Source organism: Heliconius melpomene, chromosome 20, assembly GCF_056956725.1.
Source record: "Heliconius melpomene rosina isolate 202511_hmr_F chromosome 20, ASM5695672v1, whole genome shotgun sequence".
In the NCBI taxonomy this organism is placed as follows: domain Eukaryota; kingdom Metazoa; phylum Arthropoda; class Insecta; order Lepidoptera; family Nymphalidae; genus Heliconius; species Heliconius melpomene.
In genome coordinates this window covers 5492624-5516424 of record NC_140408.1, presented here as the reverse complement: position 1 = coordinate 5516424, position 23801 = coordinate 5492624, and the positions used below count along the sequence as shown (strand labels likewise).

Sequence of the window (23801 nt, the reverse complement as noted above, 5' to 3'; positions counted from 1 at the left end):
GGATCCTGTTGATTCTACGGTAATTCTCGGTATCACCATTGACTCTAAATTATAATGGGGCATTACCTCATATTGATGGATTAGCGAATAGACTTACTTCAGCAGCTTTCGCGGTGAAAAAAAATTATTAACTGACGAGGAAACGGCTCGCCTTATTTACTTGAGCTATTTTCACAGTACCATGTACTATGGTATTTTACTTTGGGGTAATGCAGCCGATACTAAATCGATCTGTCTTGTAGAAGCGAGCTATTCGTGCAATGTACAATTAAGGCTATATAGATTCCTTAGGACAAAAATGTCAAATTTATATATCGACAGTTGTATCTTAATACATAATATCAACACTAGAAATAGTTTGGTAACTCGATTGCAACGAGTCCGTATTTTTTTTATGGAACAATGTGTACGGTTTTACAATAGGATGCCAGAAAACATTCGAGAATTTTCTATATGAAAAGTTAAAAAAGCTGTATATGTTAAAGCTTATTTACTTAAATTATGATTTTATAAATGGTAACACTCCTTGGGAATGAAATGCTTGCTCCTGTCTGTGTGTGAATTTTGAATTTATACAGGAAATATTTTTAAATATTTATATTAAGGAAAAAGAAAAAAAGATTTTTAATAACTATTGCAAGACTTGAGAAAGTTTATTGCACAAAATTAAATACTATTGTGTAACGTTAACATCGTGGGTGGAGTCCTTGTCGAGAGTAACGGTGACGCCTGTATGGGTCGCCTTAACAGCTACAAACAAGTGTAAAAAATAGCGTAGGTGGATATGAAGTGAAATCAAAGTTACTTTGCAAATAATTGAAAGTAATTTTAGCCAATATTAACTGTAATGCTACTTAATTCGAATGGCATTTATTAAATTAAGAGCTACTGTATAATTATTTAAATATAATTTTACATACTAATATAATTACGAATATAATACGAATATAATTTTTGGATAATTTATTTAGGCTTTATATTTTTTTATAACTTCTACATCCTACAATAATATATCACAGATATATAAAAGCAACAAGTACCCTCAGAAAACAGGAAAAAAATGTAGATATCAATGACTCTACATTAATCACAGTAACGTATATTTTTACCGCTACTTACATAACAGTCGTCATATTGTAGGACAGTACTTATCGCATGCCAATGACATCATGACGACTACTTACTGTTACCTAGGTTGGAAAACGTGACCTGAATTTTAAATGATTTCATGTCCTTACAAATTTTATATTAATATAGAATATAAGGTAGCGCAAAGAAAGTAAAGAATAATGTAATATAAAATATACATTCTGGTTTATTATATTGAACTCGCCAAACAAGCCTCCCTTCAACCCAAACGCTTAGCGGGAATGAAATATGTACCTATATTATTTCTTTGCATAATTATTTAGTCGAAACAAAGAAACCGCTCGAAGCTGTTTTGCGAAACGTCCAGACATCCCACATCCTCACAATGCAGTCCAAGGAGACGTATTGAATTATTACTTTGTTTCTTTTGCCATTAACTTTGTATACATTTATTCGCTTGCAAGAAAATGGTTCGAGCGTAAAGCGAACGGTGACACAGCGCTAAAAATAGAGCTGAGGCTCACGGCCAGGCTGAGCGATGCGGCCGTGCGCTGCAGCCAGACCTGTCCCGGTCACCCCGTCCCTCCCACAAACCCCCACTATCCCCAAGCGCCATCTTGTTATTCCACGGACTGTAGCGGACAATATCTTAAGTATAAGTAGCAAGGACATTGCGGTCAAGTTTGAAATTCCTTTGAAGGATGAAAGCGAAGTAAATATCATGAACTACCACGTTCTATTTTAGTATTCTATAACACAGGTATCTTTTAAATATTTTTAACTATCTTCATCTTATAAGCATACAGAATAAGCAGATATTTCTTGTGGTACAATACGGAAATTTTGAAAGTAATATCAAAAGCAATTTTTATATTTTTGTAGCTAAGTGTCTATCCCCGTTATCGTCTGAAAATTAAAATATTAAAATCGAAAATGAAATAATCAAGTATTTATTAAAGTCGCTTAAGCATAAACAGATATCGATTTTTATCTCTCTAATTCCGTAATAACTTTGCCATCTTGTCAATGTATAAATTGGTCCAATTTGATGTACACCTATGAGCTTAGCAAAAAATTCTGTAATTATTTAATGAAAAATTCCCTCAATTAAAATTCTTGAGGTCTGCCGAGCAACAATAATATAATTATATATCTTCTCAGAAGTGAAGCAATCTAGATCATAGTATACAACATGTTTGTAGGTGGTTTTAATTAGATAAAATAAGTTATGATTTTTTTTATAATTTCAGACACTAAATCTATAAAAAAAGTATTATTATATGTAGAAAACTCTTCACTCCACTAAATGCACAAAACATGAACGTATTGCCTAATATATTCGATTCTCAGTTAAACACCCGTCGAATAATAAGCGAAACCAGTCGAGAGAGTGACATCATCTTCCTGTGCCGCCTGAGGCAGTGTCCTTTGTGATTTATATTACAGTCAGCATATTTCCTTTGAATTTGACATTTATAATGTTATATAAAATTATATATAGCGAAAATATAAAGATCTTACATACTTATTAACATTGAATATTCAATTGATGTTAAGGAGAGACATACATATATGTGCATAAGTATTTGTTTTAGTCCTTAAATATATAAACTATACAAACCAATTTTATCAATTCTTGTGTCAACTCTTTATTCGTAGATAATGAATCTAAAATTATTTTAGTCAATTTCTTTATAGATCCTAATAAAAAATCGAACGTAGTGAGTATATTTAATCTATTATTTTTTGTCTATTTATCCATCTATTTTATAGAAGCTAAAAGAGTGTATTCTCCTAACAACTTTTTATAATTCGATAATTAAAAAAAACCGGTCAAGCTCTTATCGGAACAGCAAATACCCTATAGGTTTTAATTACGTAAGGAATAAAAATTACAAACTTAATTTTGAAAGCGTATGCTCAATTTGTATGAAATGGACTAAATTATAATTTTAAAATTATTTTTTCTATATATAATTATTTATAATATAATTATTATATTTTTGTCGGATTAATTTTCGAATGCTATCCTTAAAATTGTATTATAAATTCTTACTTCATACCAAATTTCATTACTGTATGTCCACGGGAAATATCCTATAAAAAATAAATATTCCTATGTAAAATCGATGTATAAATGCTCGCATCTTTTAATTGTATTCACTAAGACGCCGTATTTTTCTATACTCCAGGGACTGTAAAAATATTTGTAATTAATTTCACCTTGATAGCTCCACGCTATATTAAGATAACTGGTCCTGACAGACGTACAGCAAGGATCCTATAAGGGATCAGTTTTTTTCCTTTCAGGTACGGAACCCCAGAAATTATTTTGTTACATAACTTACCTCAATTTTATGAATTGAAACTCTTTATTTTCACAAAATGAGGGTTCATATGTATACTATTTTATTTTTAAACCGATTTCTTTCTTGTGTTCATCATTAAACCATATCGGAGAAGCGAATTATGCTCTAGCACTTTCGGAAACCATAAATAAAGAACTGAAATGAAGTCAAACTATACACAAACATAAAAGATGACCGATTTGTTCGTTCGAAGACGATACTTTTGTTACTTAATTATCAAATGTCCTATTTACTTGTCCATATAAGTAAAACTAAACTTTATTTAAAAACCCCACTTAATTTTAAGATGTTTATTTCCAAAAAATATTATACCTAAATTATAACTTTGTATAAACATCGGTTTTAAATCTCGGAAACTTTTCTTGTTTATTATAATTGCTAATTAAATTGACCAATTTTCATGTTGTTAAGGGGTTAATGTTTAACTTGTTTTAAAATCAACATAAAGTAGTTGCCTTCTTTATATTGTGATTCAACGTTTAGTTATTTGACTTTTAATATATAAATGTCCAGTTTTTTTATATTTACGTCTAGATAGTCTCTCGCTTTATCCCGAGTCAAAGAAAACGTAGCGCTAAACGCTACGGTCTCTGCATACCTCTTTCACATAGCCCACTGTTAACAAGCTCATATGCAAGTATGCCGTGGAAACAGCTATCCAGATATAAACTGAACGACCACGTTGTTTAACATCCGATTGAATGTCAAACCAAAGCGAACTCCTCCTACAAATCAGAAATGAGGTGATCCGGAAAAGAACCGAAATTACCGACATCGCTCGCAGAATTAGTACGTTGAAATGGCAATGAGCTGGACACAGGTGGCTGGTCGAAGGACCGATGGCCGTTGAAGCAGACCCGAGAGGGCGCTCTCCAGCTCTATGGACCGACGACCTGAAGGAGATTGCTGGCTTTGACTGGATGCGGAAGGCGGAGGATCGGAAGCTCTGGCGCACCCTGGGAGAGTCCTATGTCCAGCAGTGGACCCGAATAGGCTGATTTGATTGATTGATGCCAACTCCTACTCGCACACGGCTTGAGTGATCGCTGTAATGATATTGTACAGTACCGGAGAAGTATGTCCCATAGTTTCTTTCTCACAATCCTATCAAACGCCTTTTTCAAATCCACAAAAGCTCAGAAAACTTTTAAGTGTATGATAAATATTACTGCCCAAGCTAATTGAACTGATAGTCCTATAGCTTGCGCAGTCTATCTGTGAACATTTACCTTTATACAAAGGCACGAATCATCATCTCGGTAGTAACTCTATCTGCCCCCGCTTCCTTCGATACCCTCGTTCGCTTATCCTTCCGCTTAATCTCCATAATATAAACAATATCCAGATCTCTATTATGCTTTTCGGATTTTTTCTTTTATCTTTAGAGCCACGGAAAGAACCATATAGATTTTGATTACGCGGTAATTTCATAATAAATGCAACAAAAACTATGTATAATATTTTTTTTATAGCTTCTCTATGTATCCACCTAGCAGGATAGGAAAGGAAATCTTGGAAGGTTAAGACACTTCATTCCCATACCATACGAGACACTACCGTTCCCCACTTTCTGCCGAATTCTGGAGGTATTGCGTGTAGTGTGGCGGAACTCAACGCCGCACTTTGCTCGTTACCAGAACGAGGAAATTAAAATATTAACTAAATATTTCATTTCCTCCAGTTGGAATCAAACTGATTACTAATTTTTTTGACATTTGCATCTAACCTTGCCATAAGAGCTTTATTAATTACGTATACGAGACCTCGTAAGCCGATTTAGAAGTGATGTTGACATTACTTATAGGTTGATGTTCTACCTTCTTAAGATCTTTTAAAAAGCTGTCGATTACTATGACAGAAAAACTTAGACCGCTAATTGTAAGTCCCGGATTATATAAGGTATACTTTGTTGAGATTTGGTCAGTAGCTACATTGTATTAAAATAGTGCGGAGAGAGGACAAAACAAATTTTAAAAAATTGGACTCTTGCATTTGTACTTATTACTTAATTATTAAATTGCAAAATATAAGCTAGCGCAGAGAGCAAAAAATATAACTAATCAAATATCAATAATACGAGATTTGCCAACGAATGACATCATCGTGAGACCTCGGCTGATGACACAAGGCGTGATTCAATAAAATAACTGGTATCCTTAAGAAAGAAAAACAAGTAAAGGTTATTACTATAATGCAAATTCTAAATATATGTCACCTAATATATTTTCTAGAACGGACTTTTTCAAACAAATGTTTGTGAGTACTAAGTAAGAGTTCATAGATAAACAATAAATTATGCTTTATTCCATTATGGTCACCCAACATAAATATTAAAATTAATAATCTCTATTAGGTACCTGATTGCTAGTCTTCGAAATATACAAGTAAGAAAATAAGTAAAATAGATATAATAAAAAATATAATAAAACTCGACGCGCTCTCAATTGATAATGCGAGAGGACTATTATTTAGTTTTGCTGTTCGTTTGTTTAACTACTTAGCATAATATGTGGTATGCACGGGCAGTGTTGTTTAGACAGAGGCGTAGGCTACGAAAGAGCGGCCCCGTGCTATATCCGTTGGCCGATATGTCGAAACTATCGGTTGCGCGACGTCTTTGGACGAGCTGGTAATACATAGCTGTGACAAATGTGCAAAAATATCTTTGAAATTTAGACATTTATAATAAAACTTTTAAGTAGTATATTTTCTGTTCATGTTTATTATTCTCCAAGGTTTTTAACAGACAGCAACAAGATCTTAAGTAAACACATAAGTGGCATCACTACAACAAAAACAAAGTAAAGGTCATTCGGAGCCCGCATAAAGTGTCGGAAAACAAGAAATTTTCTATTCAATAGGTATATACCGGTTTCGATGTTTCCTCGTATGGTATCTACGTACTCGTACGTGTCTAATGTATGGAATTGTCAATTATTTTATTACTAGCTTAGGTGTCTTACGCTCGATGATTATTACCATGCGGAAGGAATTACTTTTGTTGTCATGGTTGCATTGTGCAATGAAAATGCCATCAACCACTTTGTTGAATAAGTTTTATAGGAGCTTAACAACAAAGGACTTATTGTTAGTGACTTTGTAAATAATGTTTTTGAAAAACTCTAAGACCTTCATCCTGTCCGAGGTAAGGACTCGATATATTTTTTTAAAAATTTATACTTAAATTTTAAAATTTTACATCGTATTTTTTAACTTCCGTCATAACATGTATCTTTCACCACCTTACATATTAGTTTAATGGAAATCTATTTTTTTTTTTACTATACAATGATAAAAAATCTAATTCCGTAAGGTCACAGAAAAGATAGAAAATATTATTTTTAATTAAGTGCACTTAGTATTGTATTTAATTAACAATTATTCAGAATATAATTACATGTAGGTACAACAATAACACAATTATTTTTAGACTCGTTTAATTTTTTCTTACATTTCTTTGTATTAGATATGCACATTAAAAAATAAATATTGCTAAATGCTGAAAATAAAATATAAAACTTTAACTATTATACTTTATATAATTTAAAGCTGCTGCTTTGACTGATGACATCAGCGACCTTCATAAAAATCAATAAAAAACCGCAAAGCTAGCAGAAGCATCATGCAATAGTTAAGTCATCCTTATTAAAATAATTAATTTTGCTATGTATAAAAGAAAATTACCAGGATATTGTTCGAAGAGGTATGTTGCATTACATCATTGTATGCACTTCGATGAGTGCTTCAGTGCTGTGGAGAATATTGTCATGCAGCACGCAACAAGTGTCCGGGCAACCTCGGCATTGTTCCAGTGAATGAACATGAATAATAATTAAGATGAGTATTCTTTAAGTTCTCAACGTTATAGAATACTCTGTTCTCAATAGTGGAAATTTCACTAAATACCATCTTTAGTTAATGTTATTGTAATTCGTCGTCACTTGATAAAACGAGTAATCGGCATTTCACAGAATCAGCTGTCAGTGATTTACTTACTTCACTATCTCTACAAAAGATTTTTTTAGTGGAATCAAATTGAAACAAATAATAAATTGTAGTACGATAGTATATAATTTATTATTTGTAGATATATAGATTTATAGTATTATTAATACTAGAAATCTATCTTAACTAGAGAGGCCCTCTAGTTGATAATTATAATAATACGATTATATTATAATAATACGAGTTGCCATAGCAGCGTGTATGTCACATTAATTACAAAAGTGTTTTACCTACATATGGGAAATGCGTTGTACTGTGTGTAATGTTTTATTTATTGACTTGAAAACACATAGTTATCTTGATGTCACAAACAAACCCTTTAATTTTATTTATATGTATAGATATAGGTAAACAGTAATTTAAGTTTCAAGTCATCGCATATGGAGTGGCGGGACTACCAAAGCGAAGAAACGAACATATTAAAAAATTATAATTAATTTCCCCGAGTGGGAACTGAACCCACAACTGACGTGTTTAAAGCCACACGCTTGTGCCACTGCGCTACGACAGCCTCATTCGCCGTTAAGTAGGTACGATCTCCGATCCCGAACCTACTATTTTTTTTTTAACAATATTAGTCTAAGTAACTATATTAGCTCTACACATTTTTATTTACAAGTAAGTACCTAGATGAGACCATCTTAAATAAACACCTGAAATCACGTTCTTCCTCAGAAACTGGTCGTTGGACAACGTAACACCGCAAGATATTCTGAGCAAAACACGTATTTAACCTGCTATGACATCATCCTGTCACAGTTTTTAAACATTTAAAGTAAAACCACACAATATTAAGTGCTTTGCCTTACATTTTAAAGTAGTGCCATACAATGTCTTCCAATGTACGCAAATATTTAAATACTCTGGGCCTTCCTTAACTTCGTATGTGTCGATTTAATGACCTGGAATCTGAATAGACATACCAACTGATTTCATTTGATTGAAAAAACATTGAAAATAAGAGCTAAAAATTCGAATATGTAAACAATTTAAATATTATAACAATTTTAAAATAAAAATATCCATGAAAAATGCTTAACATATTGGACAACTTTTGCTATTGTGCAACAAATATTTCCATATTTCTAAAACTTTAGCTGCTCTATTGTGGACTTTTGTCAGATCTTTAAATATGGCAATGAGAAACACTTTACCTGCCCAGGCGTTATAGCTAGAATAACAACAAAATATCATTCAAATCTGTTCAGTAATTCAGAAGTTGTGCGTATAAGCAGAATTTTTAAAAAATTATAGATTTGTATTCTATTCGTCTAATAATTAGAAGTGAAAATGAGTATCTAATACAAATAATATCTAATTCGCAAAAATATCTAATGTACAAACGTTTTTTTTTTTACATACTGCCTATGCAGTTGTCTACATCTAAATATTGTCTACATATATGTATTCATTCTAGTACTGAAAATAGTTAACCGCTTAATGTGGTAAAACAATACATACCGTCGACACAGTTACGTGGATAGATTTAATAAATTTAAAAATTATTATTATTGTATTTAAAGGACATAAAAGTTATAACTTGCTACAGATACAATAAGAAAAAATGGTGTAATTATTATTATTAAATTAATAAGTTTTTTTTTTAATATTTATTAACATTAAGAATTCGGCGGAATTCCCCTCTGCCTACCCCTTCTGTGTGCGGGATACAGCGTGAAATTGATTTTATTTTTACCTATTAACATACATGAACATTTTCCTAAAATGTCTCTTTTTATTATTTTCTTTTTATTTTATTTGACGAACGTGTACAGTACTGCACTATCTTATAATTACAATAAATAAGTTTTGAAAATATTGCATTTTTGCTCAGAATTTAAAATATTATATGTAGTTAGTAATTGTCCATATTAACATTAACATGTTTTTACCAACAGCATTCAGTCTAGTGACGATATGTTAACCTATACGAGTGGGTGAAGGACCTCGACCGCTATTTCGTGTGCCTGTCATCTGAACCTTATGTAAGTATCTAGGTACTTAAGAAGTCATTCTTTTAACTTTTCCCTGTTATTCAAATATTTTTATGAATAAAAAATACATATTTGATAATCATAATACTATTTATATAAAAACTGCACTGGCTTAATATTAATATTAATAGCCTGCAAACAAAACAAACCACTGAGAACGTTGATATTTCTTCATTGAGACGTATTCCTTTAGATTCCATATTCCTGTAGAATATAATATAAAAAATATAATAAAAATAATAAAATTCTCTAGTACCTAATCTATTCAAAGCATCTTGGCCTGTCTACAACTAACATCAGCTTACTTCAAAAACGTATTTTGGCAGCAGTGGTCCTCATTTCGAGCTTGGTTAAGTATAGAGAGAGGAACTAGTACTCTTTAAACCTACCCGTGGATCTCCTAATACCCAATCGCCCCTACACTCGTTACACACTCTGTAGTATACATAGGTAAAGGTATGCATAAAGAAAAATATGGGTAATTGTATTTAATTTCAAAAAATATATGTGGGTAACTGTATTTATATTCAAGTTAAATTAAGTTGTATTTAATTTATTTCTAAGCAAGAATAAAATTGTATAGGTACATGAAGTAACGTTATTTCATTGTCTTAAAAACGTACTAAACTACTTTAATCGTAACTGGCACTAGTAACCGAAAACTTCAGTTTTTATACCAAGTGGAGATACGGTCACTAATTTTGTACAAGAATAAAAACAGAAAACTACAATTAGCAGGCACTTTATGTATTCGTACAAAAATAAGTAGTTATGTACATTGGCATTGTACTTTAGCTTTGACATAAATAATGACTCAACTAATTATTATAAAAATGTGTTTTTTATCATTTTTTTCTATTTAATATTTTAAAGTTGAAGGTATTTAGTAGAGATAGAACATAGGAAATGATTGTGGAAAGCGTATTGCTGCCGGTAACAAAGTTGACGATGCCTTAACTGCTTTAATGAGACAGCGAAACTTCAGCATAGCAGCACGCTTGGCCGTATACACTCCATTGCTGGTAACGACGCTGTTATACAGCAGTAAAATATGTCAGAAGAAGAATCCAAAAAAGGTGAATCCTGTGGATATATGATCTCTTTGTTGGATATGTGAAACGAATTTAGGTGACCGAATCCGTAAAGAAAAAATACATAGAATGGCAAGTACGAGAATGTCATGGTGAGCATGAAGAAGGAGGAGCAGCCTTGTAAATGGAAATTCTACGGAAAAAAATAACATCCCAGTCCCAGTTTTCCCTTATTGAAATATTCAAAATTTTAATTTACGCGTCGTTGTGTTTTGCCACTCAACAAGAAAAATCTACAGAATTCATCGGAAAGCGGCAAGCAAGACTATCATAATGCGAACAGTGTCTTTACACTAGGTTCCCAGATTCCCTCTGCCTATCTTGCTATCAAGGGTCTAGCCCGATAAGCATGGGAAAGCTGCACTGGCTTCTAATGAATTATATTTAATATGATTATATTGTTTTTTTATATTATTTAACTTTATGGTAAATATAAGTAGATATATGTTTTATATAATGTAAAAGCATATCCTTATTAATGTAGGCTCTAAAAATCCAGCACCGTTCTAATGCCACATATTTAATAATTTCAGTTGAATAGTATCACATTTTATCGTTTATCGACGCCATGATATAGCAACTCATTATAATTTTAATCCCCGCAGGTAGCATATTACAAAACTGAATTGAAATGGACAGTGAGAAAATATTAATGACTAATGGCCCACCCTGAGTTTCAATAAATGTTTTTTATATTTTTTTTAAATTATATGCGCTATTTCGTGGGATTGGCTTAAAATTGTTGTGGAGCTCAACCTCAATTGCTTATTTTGATATTAAATATTCGATATTTAGAAATCATTTATTGAGTCATTCAAGTCAGTAAAGTATTAAGTACTTTACTTACTTATTTCTAATATGAAAACTCTATTTATTGTATAACTAACTCTATTTATGTTTTCCATTATATTTCGCCTGAAAATTCACTTAAGTACTTTATTTATATACGTTATGAGGCAATCTTGGTCTGACTGTAAAGCCTGTTGTTCGATCCCCATTCATGAGAATTATATTTTTAATTAACCCGCTCTATTAGACAGAGAGCCGCATTAGTAATTCACTTCTTCTTCTTCTTAAAGTGCCTCTCCAACTAGTGAAGGTTGGCAGTCAACTTCGCATACTTGGTCCTGTCCCTAGCCAAATGAATTAAATCTACGGCGTTTTTAATTCCAGTCCATTCTTTGATGTTCCTTAGCCATGACTTTCTTCTACCGCCGGTTTTCCTTTTCCCAGAAACTTTTCCCATTATTATAGTTTGCAGAAGTTTGTATCGATCTACATACATGCCCTAGATATGCAACTTTACGCTGTTTAACGGTTTGCAAAAGCTTACGTTTTTGGTCAACTTGGCGTAGTACTTCGTCATTAGATATTTTATCTATCCAAGAAATCCTGAGAACGCGTCTATATGCCCACATTTCAAAGGCTTCTATACGTTTTCTAAGATCCTCTCTAATAGTCCAAGACTCGCATCCGTATAGAACTATAGGCCACACGTAGTTTTGAAGCATACTACGTGTACGTAGTGGGATTTTGATGTTTTTGGTACAGAGTACCTTTTTCATCTTCTCAAAAGAACTCCAGGCAATTTCAATACGAGTTTTAATTTCTACTTCGCTGTCCCACTTCTGTGTTAACCATGTTCCTAGATATTTAAATTTATCCACCTGTTCGACTCTTTGGCCTGCCACAAATAAGGTATAGTGAGGGTTACCTTTAGTGGAGATAGTCAGGAATTTCGTTTTAGTGACATTAATCTTCAGACCCGCCTCGACGCTGCTTTCGTTAACTCGATTTACCATTTCTTGTAGTTCGGCCGCTAATGAAGCTATTAGGACTGTGTCATCAACATATCTCAAGTTATTAATACGGTATCCGTTGATTTTGACACCATATGATAAATCTTCGAGAGCTTCGGTCATAATCCTTTCCGAGTAGATGTTAAAAAGAGTAGGCGATAAAATACATCCTTGTCGAACTCCTCTTTCGATGCTGATTTCATGAGTTTCTTCTCCTTCTACTCTGACTGTTGCGATTTGATTCCAGTACAGATTTTGTATAATGTGGGTGTTCCTTTTGTTTCCAGTCCAATATTATTTAAAATTTCTAGTAGGCGGCTGTGTTTTACTCGATCGAAAGCTTCTTCAGTAATTCACTATTCTAATAAGAAGAAAATAATAATAAGTTATACAAATTAATTAAGAATAGAGTTTGAGATACCTAATTTAAACACGTTCGTGTCAAAATAATTCAATTTATTATTATATATTCAATTCAAATTCAATTTATTATTATTATATTATATGTACATATATTTTTGATTTGTTAATGTTAGGTACATATCAAAATTAATATATTGCAATAATTTCTCTTTAACGTACTATGAAAAGCTTTGGGACCTTTATACTCGTACATAAAATAAAGAAACTTGTTTAAAGTTATTTCTTAGATCAAAATTCTTAGTATTTATTTTTAATATTTATTAAAATTGTGTCTTGCTAATTGCGTTGTTGATGATGCCTGGTTTCTGAATCGTTTTTATAGATGTTCTTAGAATTACGCAAGACATTTAAAGCTAGAGGTCAAAGTGTTCAGTGACCGTAACAGATGGGGCAAGAGGGGGAAAAGATGGAGCAAAGGATAAGTGATTTAATGTGAATAGTACCATCATGTCAGGTCACATATGTTAACATAAATTCTACAAATGTCTTGCTTATATTTTTATAATTAATCAATAAGTACTACTAGTTAAAAAACATATACATATATCTATTATTTTGCACATGTTAGCCATTTGAGCCACTATATTCCACAAAAATGGATTTATAATATAATTCAAAAGTAATAATATTTAGGGATACACAAAAATATTTAGTAATAATAAATCAAATAAATGTCCAACCAAACTTCTATAAATAGACAAGTGACCAATGTAAGGTCCAAGGTCTATTAAAAATGACTACGCGGTGATTGTCTCCACTCGGAAATGATAATATCCCAACAAAAACATTTATATACAAAATTTTACTACGATGATGGCTCTCAAAGTTAAGAACTTATCAGATTTCGTGTAAAGCCAAGTTCGTAACTCTACAAGCCCTAACTTCATAAACTCTACATCTTATTCAAAATGTGTGGCTTGGCCATATCGTTTCTATTGATATTTGATTATTTTCTGATCATATGCCCACAGGCCATGTGAAGAAAGTAAACAACAAAGCTAACGCTAAAGTATTTTGTAGTGCCCCCTTGTGCTTCATTTGGCTCATCTTGCCAGATATTTGGGTTCAGAATTTGTTTCCCCAATTGTAAAAGAGATACAAGGCACTGTGTTGAGATTCGCCACACAATACACAATACGTCGAAGTCGGGCGGAAAGTGGAGAATGATATATTGACATGCAGGATGACTGTCATGCAGAAGCGTGCAGGTATGCAGCATTTTTTTATATATTAATTACATATATTTAAGATTGTTATTAATGTTTCTTAACAATTTCTTTCTTACAAGTCCTTCTGTCCTTGATTCTTTTGTTTTAGCTAATATTATAGTAAACGATACTAATAAAATTTTGCCATATACCTACAAAGTTTACCTTTCACATTCACTAAGTGAGCTGAACTTAAAATCTATTAGTAGAAAGTTTTACATTCACATTATTAAATATCAAGATCAAGACCAGAATACACGCCGCAAGGGGGCTATTAAAGTATTTATATACATACATACATATTACATATTATGTATATGCAAACAGGAGTGCCATCGGCGAGCCAGGATATGGCTGTTTCCGTTTCTGAAACCCATGAGGCAACTTAAGTAACGGTTACAGCCACATAAGTACTTCTGTGTATCATCATGAATCACTATTAAATTATACATGTATAGCTTGACTTTTCTATCAAATGTGTCCATGAATATTATAATGAAAAATCATTAGTAGTCCTAATTCCACTTGTAAACTTTGTCTCTCTTTTACAGATATCTTTCTCCACTTTCCGCAAACAAATATTTAAATTTAAAATAACATCTTAAAGAGACCTTAAATAAAGCATGAACTTAACAGCAAAATTTTTATTATTAATATCCTTATGATGTTATTTTTTATCGACGTTAACACTATTAAAGCTGACACAAAATTTAACGCTCCGACGTTAACGTTTTAAATATTATCTTAAAAAATATTACAATTGATTACAAAATATGCATTAACATTTTAGCTTTTTAGCAAATCTTAGTAACTCTGTATATATTCTTCTTGCCAATACATTTACCTATTGGAATGGAATTATTAACATGGAATTCTTATTGTACCTCTGCATTGCCTATATCCTGACAGCCAGCAGATACTCTCATGTTAGTATTGTTCTGTTCCACTTTATTATAAACAAGCATAGTAATTCTATTGATTCAAGATTCGTAGGGCCTGGAGGGACATGATGCTCGTGAGCACGACACGCGGCGGGAGGGAGGCGTCTATTTGAGTTCAATACCCGCGCTAGCTCCATCGCACTATCTAGTATCTACAATAAGAATAATACATACATACACCGCCATCATTAATACAATATATCTGGAATGAGGACGTATATGTATATTGTTTTCATTAAGTGGTAATTAATAATTTAATTTATAATACGTATCTATTTATTATAAGAAAAATAAAAGGAATTCAGACTATATTGCAAATATGGCATTGAAATAAAATCTTAATTTAAGTTGATACTTGTCATACTAAGTTTAATTTTATTGACACACTAAAAAGAAGAAAGTATTAAAGGAGGCATGTCCCAAAAAAATTATGCAAAATATAATCTTTGTAGTAATTTTTCCGTATTAAAATTATTATTCACACCAATTAAGTATATACCTCATAACAATTTTCGGATACTACTAAATTAAAACATCTGGTTAAACAATTCCCAAGTGTTAAATTGGGCACATCGTAAAATTTATATGACATTATTTTCTATTGATTTTAAATACAGGACGAGATGGAAAATTAAATTTTCTAAAACATGTAGGTAAGTGTCCAAGTGCGACTTAGACTGTAAAGACATATGGAACCTAGTGTTATGACACTCCAATTCCCCATTTTCGGCCGAAGTCTGGAGGCATTGCCTATTGAATGGCCGAACTCAACGCCGCGTTTTGCCTCGACACACTAGCAAAGAAATTAAAATATACATTAAAATAAATATTTCATTTCATCGAGTGGGGATCGAACCCATAACCAGTCGCGTTACAGTCACACACTTTGTGCTTCTGCGCTGACTGGCTTCTTTTACATTTGTGGCTTACGACTTGTTCAAACCTTATCCTAGACTTAATTATTCATAAAAGTCTCTATTAATTTTTATAACGATTATGGTTATAATGTCAGTAAAGAGTGGGTTGCCGGAGAAACATAAATGTTGCTAAGGCTTGTGGGCGCCTTTAAGGTCAGCCTTGCACCCACACGCACCTTATAAGTGTTTCACTAAACACATGTTATCTAACAAATAAAAGACTCAAGCAATTCTAAATGACTATGAAGTTGAAACTCTATTACAATATTGTTAAAGTTCTTTAACATTAAAATACGGTTTAAAATTAGCAACGTTTTCGGTCGGAACTGTTTGCTACATTCACCTTTACCTAATCCGGCAAACGGATTTTAGAATGGCGTAGTGGGCGACGTATCACTAAAAGAAAAAGGTTTACTTTTACAAAATGAGGATGTTAAACATCACTAGGTTCACACTTGACGAGGTATATATTTTTTTTCTTAATAATGTAATTGTTTTAAAACGCATTTACTTGTGCAATTAATTATATACCTACGATATACAATATTACTATATAATTTATAATCTGATCAAAAACTTAAACATTTTAATATATTTTTTCATATCTTAGGTACTTTGTAAATAATAAAATAAGTACTGCTAGGTACTCTATATATTCGTATAACGCCACATCTACCTCCTCTACGTCCGAATGCAAGCAATAATTGATATAGGTATGCTTTGAAGTTAAATTAGTTTGTTTATAACTAAAAATATAATTTTAACGAAATAAACCGACTTCATTTTCAACCAAATTCCATTATCAGAAAATAACCAAACAATTATTATGACCCAAAAGAAACTAAAACGAAAAAAAAAATCAAAAATCATAAGAAATTACTACAAAATAAGATGAAGAGCAGTCTTAAACACTACTATTACTTATCTACTCCGCTAAATACAAAAGTATTTCATAAGTCAATTATGCATCATAATAAAAAAGATTGTACTAATACAATTGTGGATAAAAAATATTCCCAAAGTGTATTCAACGGTCCGTGATCTAGATTTCAAAGTAAACTTTATAATTGTGGCAAATTTAAAACAATATGTTCTGTTAAAAATGTGCAAAAAAATCTTAAGTTCTTTTCTTTGATTATAGTGTTCTTAACGTCACACAACGGAGATTGTACCTACAGTAAAAAAGAGATAAGGTTAAACAATAGTAGACGCATCTTATACAGAGCTACAATTAAAATACTGTCTTCACCTATCGAACAAATATATACATGACATGGTGCTTGTAGAGTTGACCTCCCGGACGCTCAAGGAAGCATTAGGTGGATGTGATGATGGAAGACATGAGAAAAAATGAGTAGATTAAAACTGAAACTAATGCCAGGTAGAAAAAGACACGACATAGTGTGTATTTATTTAATTAGCAGGATAGGCATAGGGAACATGGGAACCTAGTATTAAGAAACTGCCCCCAAGACGCTTCCGTTTCCTACTTTCCGCAGAATTCCATTGGGTGTTGAGTGCATAATTCAACTACGCGCTTTACCTCGTGCCAAAGCGAGGAAATGAAAATATATATTCTTTTAGTAGGAATCGAATCCACAGCCTGTCATATTTTGTTGTGACTCTGGGCCCATGGGCGTAGAAAGGGCGGGAGCCGGCGGATTTAAATCGGCACCGATTTTTATAAAATTTGAAATTTAGATTTTTAAAAGTATTTAATTGAACACGTGTTTCATCGTTTTCTAGAATTCTCTTCCTAAGGGTGCAAATAAGGGGTTGAAAGTTTGTATAGGTTTTTTTTAAGTCGTCACCAATTTTTATAAAATTTGAAATTCAGACTCTTAAACGTATATAATTAAACACATGTTTCATGGTTTTCTAGAATTCACCCCCTAAGGGTGCAAATAAGGGGTTGAAAGTTTGTATGGGAAAATTCTTAAATCGCCACCGATTTTTATAAAATTTGATATTTAGACTCTTCAAAATATTTAATTGAACATATATTTCATGGTTTCCTAGAATTCACCCCCTAAGGGTGCAAATAAGGGGTTGAAAGTTTGTATGAAAAAATCTTTAAATCGTCATCGATTTTTATAAAATTTGAAATTTAGACTCTTAAAAATATTTCATTGAACACATGTTTCATGGGTTATTAGAATTCACCCGCAAGCGAAGCTGCGCGCGTCCGCTAGTATTTTATAAAGTAGTTAGGTAGTTACTTTATAGTTTTTTTTATGTGAAAAAATTATCACTACCCCCGTGATGTTACAACCCCGTGTAACATCACAGGAGCTACAGTTGCTGGCCTTTAAGGTGGAGACAGACCCGCTTACCCGCAAGCACCCAGGTCGTATTGACTTGGAAACACTGCCGCAGGTAGACCATTCCGCAATTAATATTTTTATATCCTATATCTTATAAAACAAAGTCGCTTTTCGTGTCTGTCTGTTGTTTCTAACTCTTCTTCTTCTTCTAAACCACCCAACGGATTTTGATGCGGTCTTCACCATTAAGTCGAGTGTTTTTCGTAGAAGGTTTATATATAGTTTATTATTTGTACATTCTTATGTAAATTAACATAAATACGATAAATGTGTATAAAGTCCTACCCGTTGAGACACTTTCTCGCATGCGCTGCTCTAATGGTAAGTACTACATGAAAAAATGTACTGGACTATTGTTCCTCTTAATAAGATCTACAAAAAAGTCCGCGAGAGCATATTCGTATCTTTTAAGAATAACGTGTAGTGATCATTTTTCTGTCTAAAAATAATAATTTCAATATATTTTTTATTGTGAGGGATATTTTTCCATATGGTATCAATCCTTATCCTTTAAAATACTTTAATAATTTTCTACGTTAAACGAAGATAAAATTTGCTAATTACAATATTTCGAAATTGCGAATAGTTTTATAGAAAAACGCATTTAATTGTTGACACATCCCGCCGTTGACTCATCAGCTGTATGTTACTCAAGTTTCACTTATCCCTTACTCTCAGCATATAAATAAGTACATTAGTTACGTTGGCCATTTAATGTAGACCAAAACTGTCTTTTACTGTTTTTCATTTTAATAAGTACTTTAGAAGTTGTTACAATATCAAAAAAATCCTTGCTGCGAAACGGCTCGCCACTCGCCATGCGTCCGCCGTGCCCGCTTGCCTTACACGCATCGGTGGTTCAGTGGTAGAATGCTCGCCTGCCACGCGGGCGGCCCGGGTTCGATTTCCGGCCCATGCATTCTACTTAATTTTCCTCACAGGCAGCCACGTCGTGCTTGCTTTTCATCAGGGCTAGAATACCCCCTTCAGCATTAACCACAAGCTCGAAAAAAAACCCGGCTGCCTCTATAGCAACGAAGATTTAGTTAGATGCGTTTGCACGTATTGGATAATTGGAGTTGAATGTATTATTTAAGCGCGATATATTTGGTTTCATATTTTTTGTAGTAGTTATTAGTAGGTAGGTTTTTGTTTATAATTTCTTCCGTTTAAAAATAGTCATTTAACTATCTAAAAATAGTCATTTAAATATATTTTAATAAATACTTGAAAAGATTAGTAGCACAGATTTAAAATTACGGTACCTACTAAAAAATCCTTGCTGTGTAAAACAATTGGAAAATCCTTATTGAAACTACGAAAATGCGGGTTGCATTAGGGTTTAATTAATTTTCACATTATCTTAAGTGCTTTGCAAACATACATTATATGAATAATCCAGTAGTAAAAGCGGGCGAAGCCGCAAGAGGGTCGCTAGTATTTATATAAAGAATTATTAAGGAATACATTATATGAGAGATGGATTAACTTAATATAGTGAACATTGGTTATATTTTGATAGTTAAAAGATATCAACTTATTTAGATCTTATAAAAAATTCTGAATGAAAATTATTGGGATTTTTTAATTTCTTCCTCGATTTTACACTTTTAATTTTTTGCGTTAAAGTCAAAAACGTGCAACCTGACTTGTTAATATTAATATATAACTCTATGATTGTTTATAGTAACATGTAATAACATGGTAGCACAGTACCTTCTATAATCATGACATTTGTCTATACATAAGATGGCGGGTGATGAAACTGACAGGTTTGTAAATAAAGAAAATCGTATCTTAGTAATTGGTTTAAAATTCGCTATTACATTATTGATAAACTAAAAATATAGTTATTTTAATTACTAAGTTGCCATATTTAAATTACAAGTATTGAGCGAAGTTAAGTAATCTTTGTTATAATTTACAGTGATCTCAAACCATCGCAAGTAGTAATAGTAAGAGAAGTTTATGATAGCGAAAATGCTCACATTAAATTTGAAATGGAATTGGAAAGAGCACTTGAGGCTGGTGTGAGCATTATCGTAATAGAGCCTGAGCCGCTCGGAGAAGAAACAGCTAGATGGATATATGTAGGGAACCTATTACATAAAGTCTCTGTTTATAGTGGATTGTGTAGCATAGCATCAGGTAAATACTTTTAGCTACTAATAAACAAGCATGAATAACGTTACATAATACAATTATATGTATAGTAAAATATATTTGTAGGATTAGCATGGAGCTCACTGGCTTGCACACCTTTTGGTATTGTGTCTGTTTTGTGTGCTGGTTGCTACACATTATCATGGCAATGGGATCCTTGTTGCAAGTATCAAGAAGAAAAAGATCTCCACCATTTATCAAAATTACCTGTTTTGAGTGATTTAACTTCAGCTTCGCCTGTTGTACTAGTGCACACTGACAATAGAAAAAAAATTATGTTACATAATACAGTATCTCTAGCAGCTGCAGCTATTTGCTTATGGAGAATTTATAATATTTTTAAATGATGTGGTGGCTTGTATTGAAAATTTCAAATTTTCAAATTTTAATGAAATGAGTAATTTTATGTATAAATAATTTGTTGTAGATAAAAGTGTAAAACTTGTTACAATAATTTTAATATGTTTTAAATAATTTAAATGAATAGAATAGAAATGTCTGTACAAAACAAATATGATAAGCTTTTTTTAGAATTGATAGTATGTTGTCCAAATAATGTGTGACTATGCTGACAGCAAAATTATAATTTTTGCAGTTGGTATAAAATAAATTAAAACATAAATTAAGAATAATTTTATTTTCCAATATTATACTTATACACAAATATTATTATATTATTATTATTATTATAAATGTTTATTATGGCTTTTCATGTATTTCAAATATGTATGGATTATTCTATACCTATCCAAAACCAAAAATAATAGTATACTAATATTACATTATATAATTATATAAAGAATTTTATCCATATAAAGAGAGTGTCTACCCTGTTTTGTTTGCTCTTCTTGCCATAATCCAAAAATAAATAGAAGGAAAAGAATGTCTTAGAAATATTGCACAATTTGGTAAAAACTGACTTATGACTAATTCATTCTCCTTATTTACTACCATATCTAGAATTTTCGTTGCAATATATTCAGCTGTAAATCCAGCAGCGGTGCTTTTATCCATAACTGAAAAATATATATATAAATATATTCAATTAAATACTTTTAGGACAGGTTCATTATTATCTTTTATTGATCAACTCGGATTTTTTTCTATAAGGTATATATAAAACAAGAATTTTTATTTTCAATAGATGTGTAAATAGTATCAAGAATTAAGTTAAAATAAATTAATAATACAAAACACATTAATAAGACAAATGTCCCTACATTCACCACAAATTCAATATGTTTACTAGTAGACAGTCCAAGGTTCCATTATCCATCTTCCAACTCCATCATCAGACCCGCTCAATGCGACCATAATATTGTATTGTCATCTACTCTACATATAATTGCCAAGTTTCATGATGTAATTGAAGTGTGTGTAATTCAGATTTTTAGATTTTATTACATAGTTACTTTTGAATTAATAAAAGTGTGTTAAAAAGCAAAAGGAGTAATAAAAAGTAATGGTATTAACAAAGACCCCTTTTAAAAGTAACCATCAATAACTTCCAGTTTTCCAACACTGTTTGATTGTAAATGTGAACTTTGTGTTTGATTCCCACATGGAGGGGATGGGAAACAGTGCCATTACATTAGGACCCATCTGCCTGCCCACCCTACTATATGTGGGATTACAGTCAAGCATAAAAAACTTAATATATCAGTGAATTGTGAGAGCACCAAGAATGTATATGACATATTTTACTGTATTAAAAAAGTTACCTCCGTGATTTTCTCCACTTGCAGTTAATGCATTCAGTGAAACAGCTGTCTTTACATAACCTGGACTAACAACAGACACATTGATATTGTGTTGACGCATTTCAGAGCGCAATGAGTCACCAAATGCTTGCATTGCATGTTTCGAAGCTGCATAAGCTGATCGGTCAGGTAATGCAATGAGTCCTTGTACAGAGCTTACAAATACAATATGACCACTTTTGTTCTCTACCATTTTTGGAAGTACCGCTAAAATTAATAATTATTGTTAATATTAACAACTCAACTATTGTTAATATTAAAATGAAGGATATATCTTTTATACTAAAAATTTAAACTGCATCTGGCAGCCCTGGTGTCTACACAACAAATGTGCTAAAAATTACACATTAAATTTTACTATATGTAATCAATGCACATCCAAATAATAAATTATAAATTACCTTTAGTAAGCCCCACTGAACCAAAATAGTTGGTAAACATAATTTTTTTATCAACATCTAATTTTGTGTACAATATTGAACCACGGTGTGATACCCCACCATTATTAATTAGGATATCAATTTTGCCACAGGTGTCATAAATATTATTAATAAATGTTTCAAATTGCTCCAAGTCTGACAAATCAAGCTCAGCAACTATGGGCTCCTCTGTTGATAGTGACTATAAATAATTTATATATATTAATTTAAAAATATAGAAACCACTTGCAGTACAATGGTTGGTAGTTCAAATCAATCTCAGGAGAAATTAATAATGTTCATTCTTTAATCTTTACTGTACTTACAATTTTTTTTGACAAAAGGTCTTCTTTTACTCGTTCTAGTTCTAACTTTCTCCTTGCTGCTAGAACAACCTTACAACCATATTCATAGAAAACATGAGCTAAAGCTTCACCTATACCTGAGCTGGCACCAGTTATAACAACTACCTGTGAAACATTGTATTGTGAACAGTTTATTTTATATTACAACTAATAATAACCATATTAAATACTGAATTATTGTAAAAAGTACCTTTTCTTGAAGAACATTTCTCCGTTTTCTCTCTGTTTTTTGGGTGCAAATATGATACATAGTCAAAATAATTGATATTGGCAATCCCAGATATTTAAAGTACCACTTAAACGAGCTCGCGGCAAAAACAGACATTTCTTGTAGATGAAGGTTTTATCTAAGTAACAGGAAAAACTTGAGATCACAAACTACGTACTGATGCAATTTAGTAATTGTGCACCGTAAGTACACATACACAGGATTGTAAACAAGCTGCACATTATTCATTAACGTGATTGCCAGTATTCAGTAGCATAGCAATTATTAAATTGTAATAATGTGTATTTGAAAATGATTTAATTTTATTCAATTTAACGAAAACATATAAGCATTAAAAGATAATTTCATTCGCTTATCTCACTTTCTTACTGACTTTAGTCGTAAGGTCAAAATTATATACCTATATAGTTATAAATACGCCTAATTTGTACGCTCTGTGCTTGGACTATGTAAGAATGAAATTTAATTTTAATAATATTATCAAAATATTTTTTTTATTATTTACGGAAAAAGGCTTAGCCGGGTATAACGTCACGCTGTGAGAAAGAGACAAGTAACATATGCTATGAGATAGGGATGCCCGATGATTATAGATTATCGATGTTAGCAGATAAAGTCTAATCATCATCTCATATCCGATGCAAATGTGGCTTAAAAATATGTTAGTCGCGTACTTCGCGCTAATCGCGTGTTTCTAAATTAAAT

General features: G+C 31.9%; 2 protein-coding genes and 1 long non-coding RNA gene across 4 annotated transcripts; 2 read left to right on the top strand and 1 right to left on the bottom strand.

Moving 5' to 3' along the window:
• The first annotated feature begins 7766 nt into the window (after positions 1 to 7766).
• Positions 7767 to 13967, top strand: LOC146527685 (uncharacterized). The gene is made up of 3 exons (XR_014879165.1): positions 7767 to 9032; positions 9362 to 9448; positions 13791 to 13967. It is a non-coding gene; the product is annotated as an uncharacterized LOC146527685 (long non-coding RNA).
• A 5855-nt stretch (positions 13968 to 19822) lies between these two features.
• Pmi (Transmembrane protein Pmi) lies at positions 19823 to 21799 on the top strand. The gene is made up of 3 exons (XM_085204648.1): positions 19823 to 19932; positions 20088 to 20308; positions 20390 to 21799. The coding sequence occupies exons 1-3, from the start codon at positions 19910 to 19912 to the stop codon at positions 20668 to 20670; spliced, it is 525 nt and encodes a 174-aa protein (XP_085060774.1). The 5' UTR covers positions 19823 to 19909; the 3' UTR covers positions 20671 to 21799.
• On the bottom strand, positions 20942 to 23655 carry LOC146527683 (dehydrogenase/reductase SDR family protein 7-like). Of its 2 annotated transcripts, XM_085204645.1 has the most exons (6): positions 23497 to 23655; positions 23058 to 23214; positions 22829 to 22972; positions 22485 to 22704; positions 22045 to 22290; positions 20942 to 21339 (listed from the first exon to the last, which is right to left on the bottom strand). In XM_085204645.1, exons 2-6 carry the CDS (start codon positions 23190 to 23192, stop codon positions 21149 to 21151), a joined length of 936 nt encoding a protein of 311 aa, XP_085060771.1. In that variant the 5' UTR covers positions 23193 to 23214; positions 23497 to 23655; the 3' UTR covers positions 20942 to 21148. The 2 variants fall into 2 exon arrangements, with proteins under 2 accessions (XP_085060771.1, XP_085060772.1); XM_085204646.1 differs by lacking the exon at positions 23497 to 23655 and having other exon boundaries at positions 23058 to 23483.
• Between the last annotated feature and the right edge of the window lie 146 nt (positions 23656 to 23801).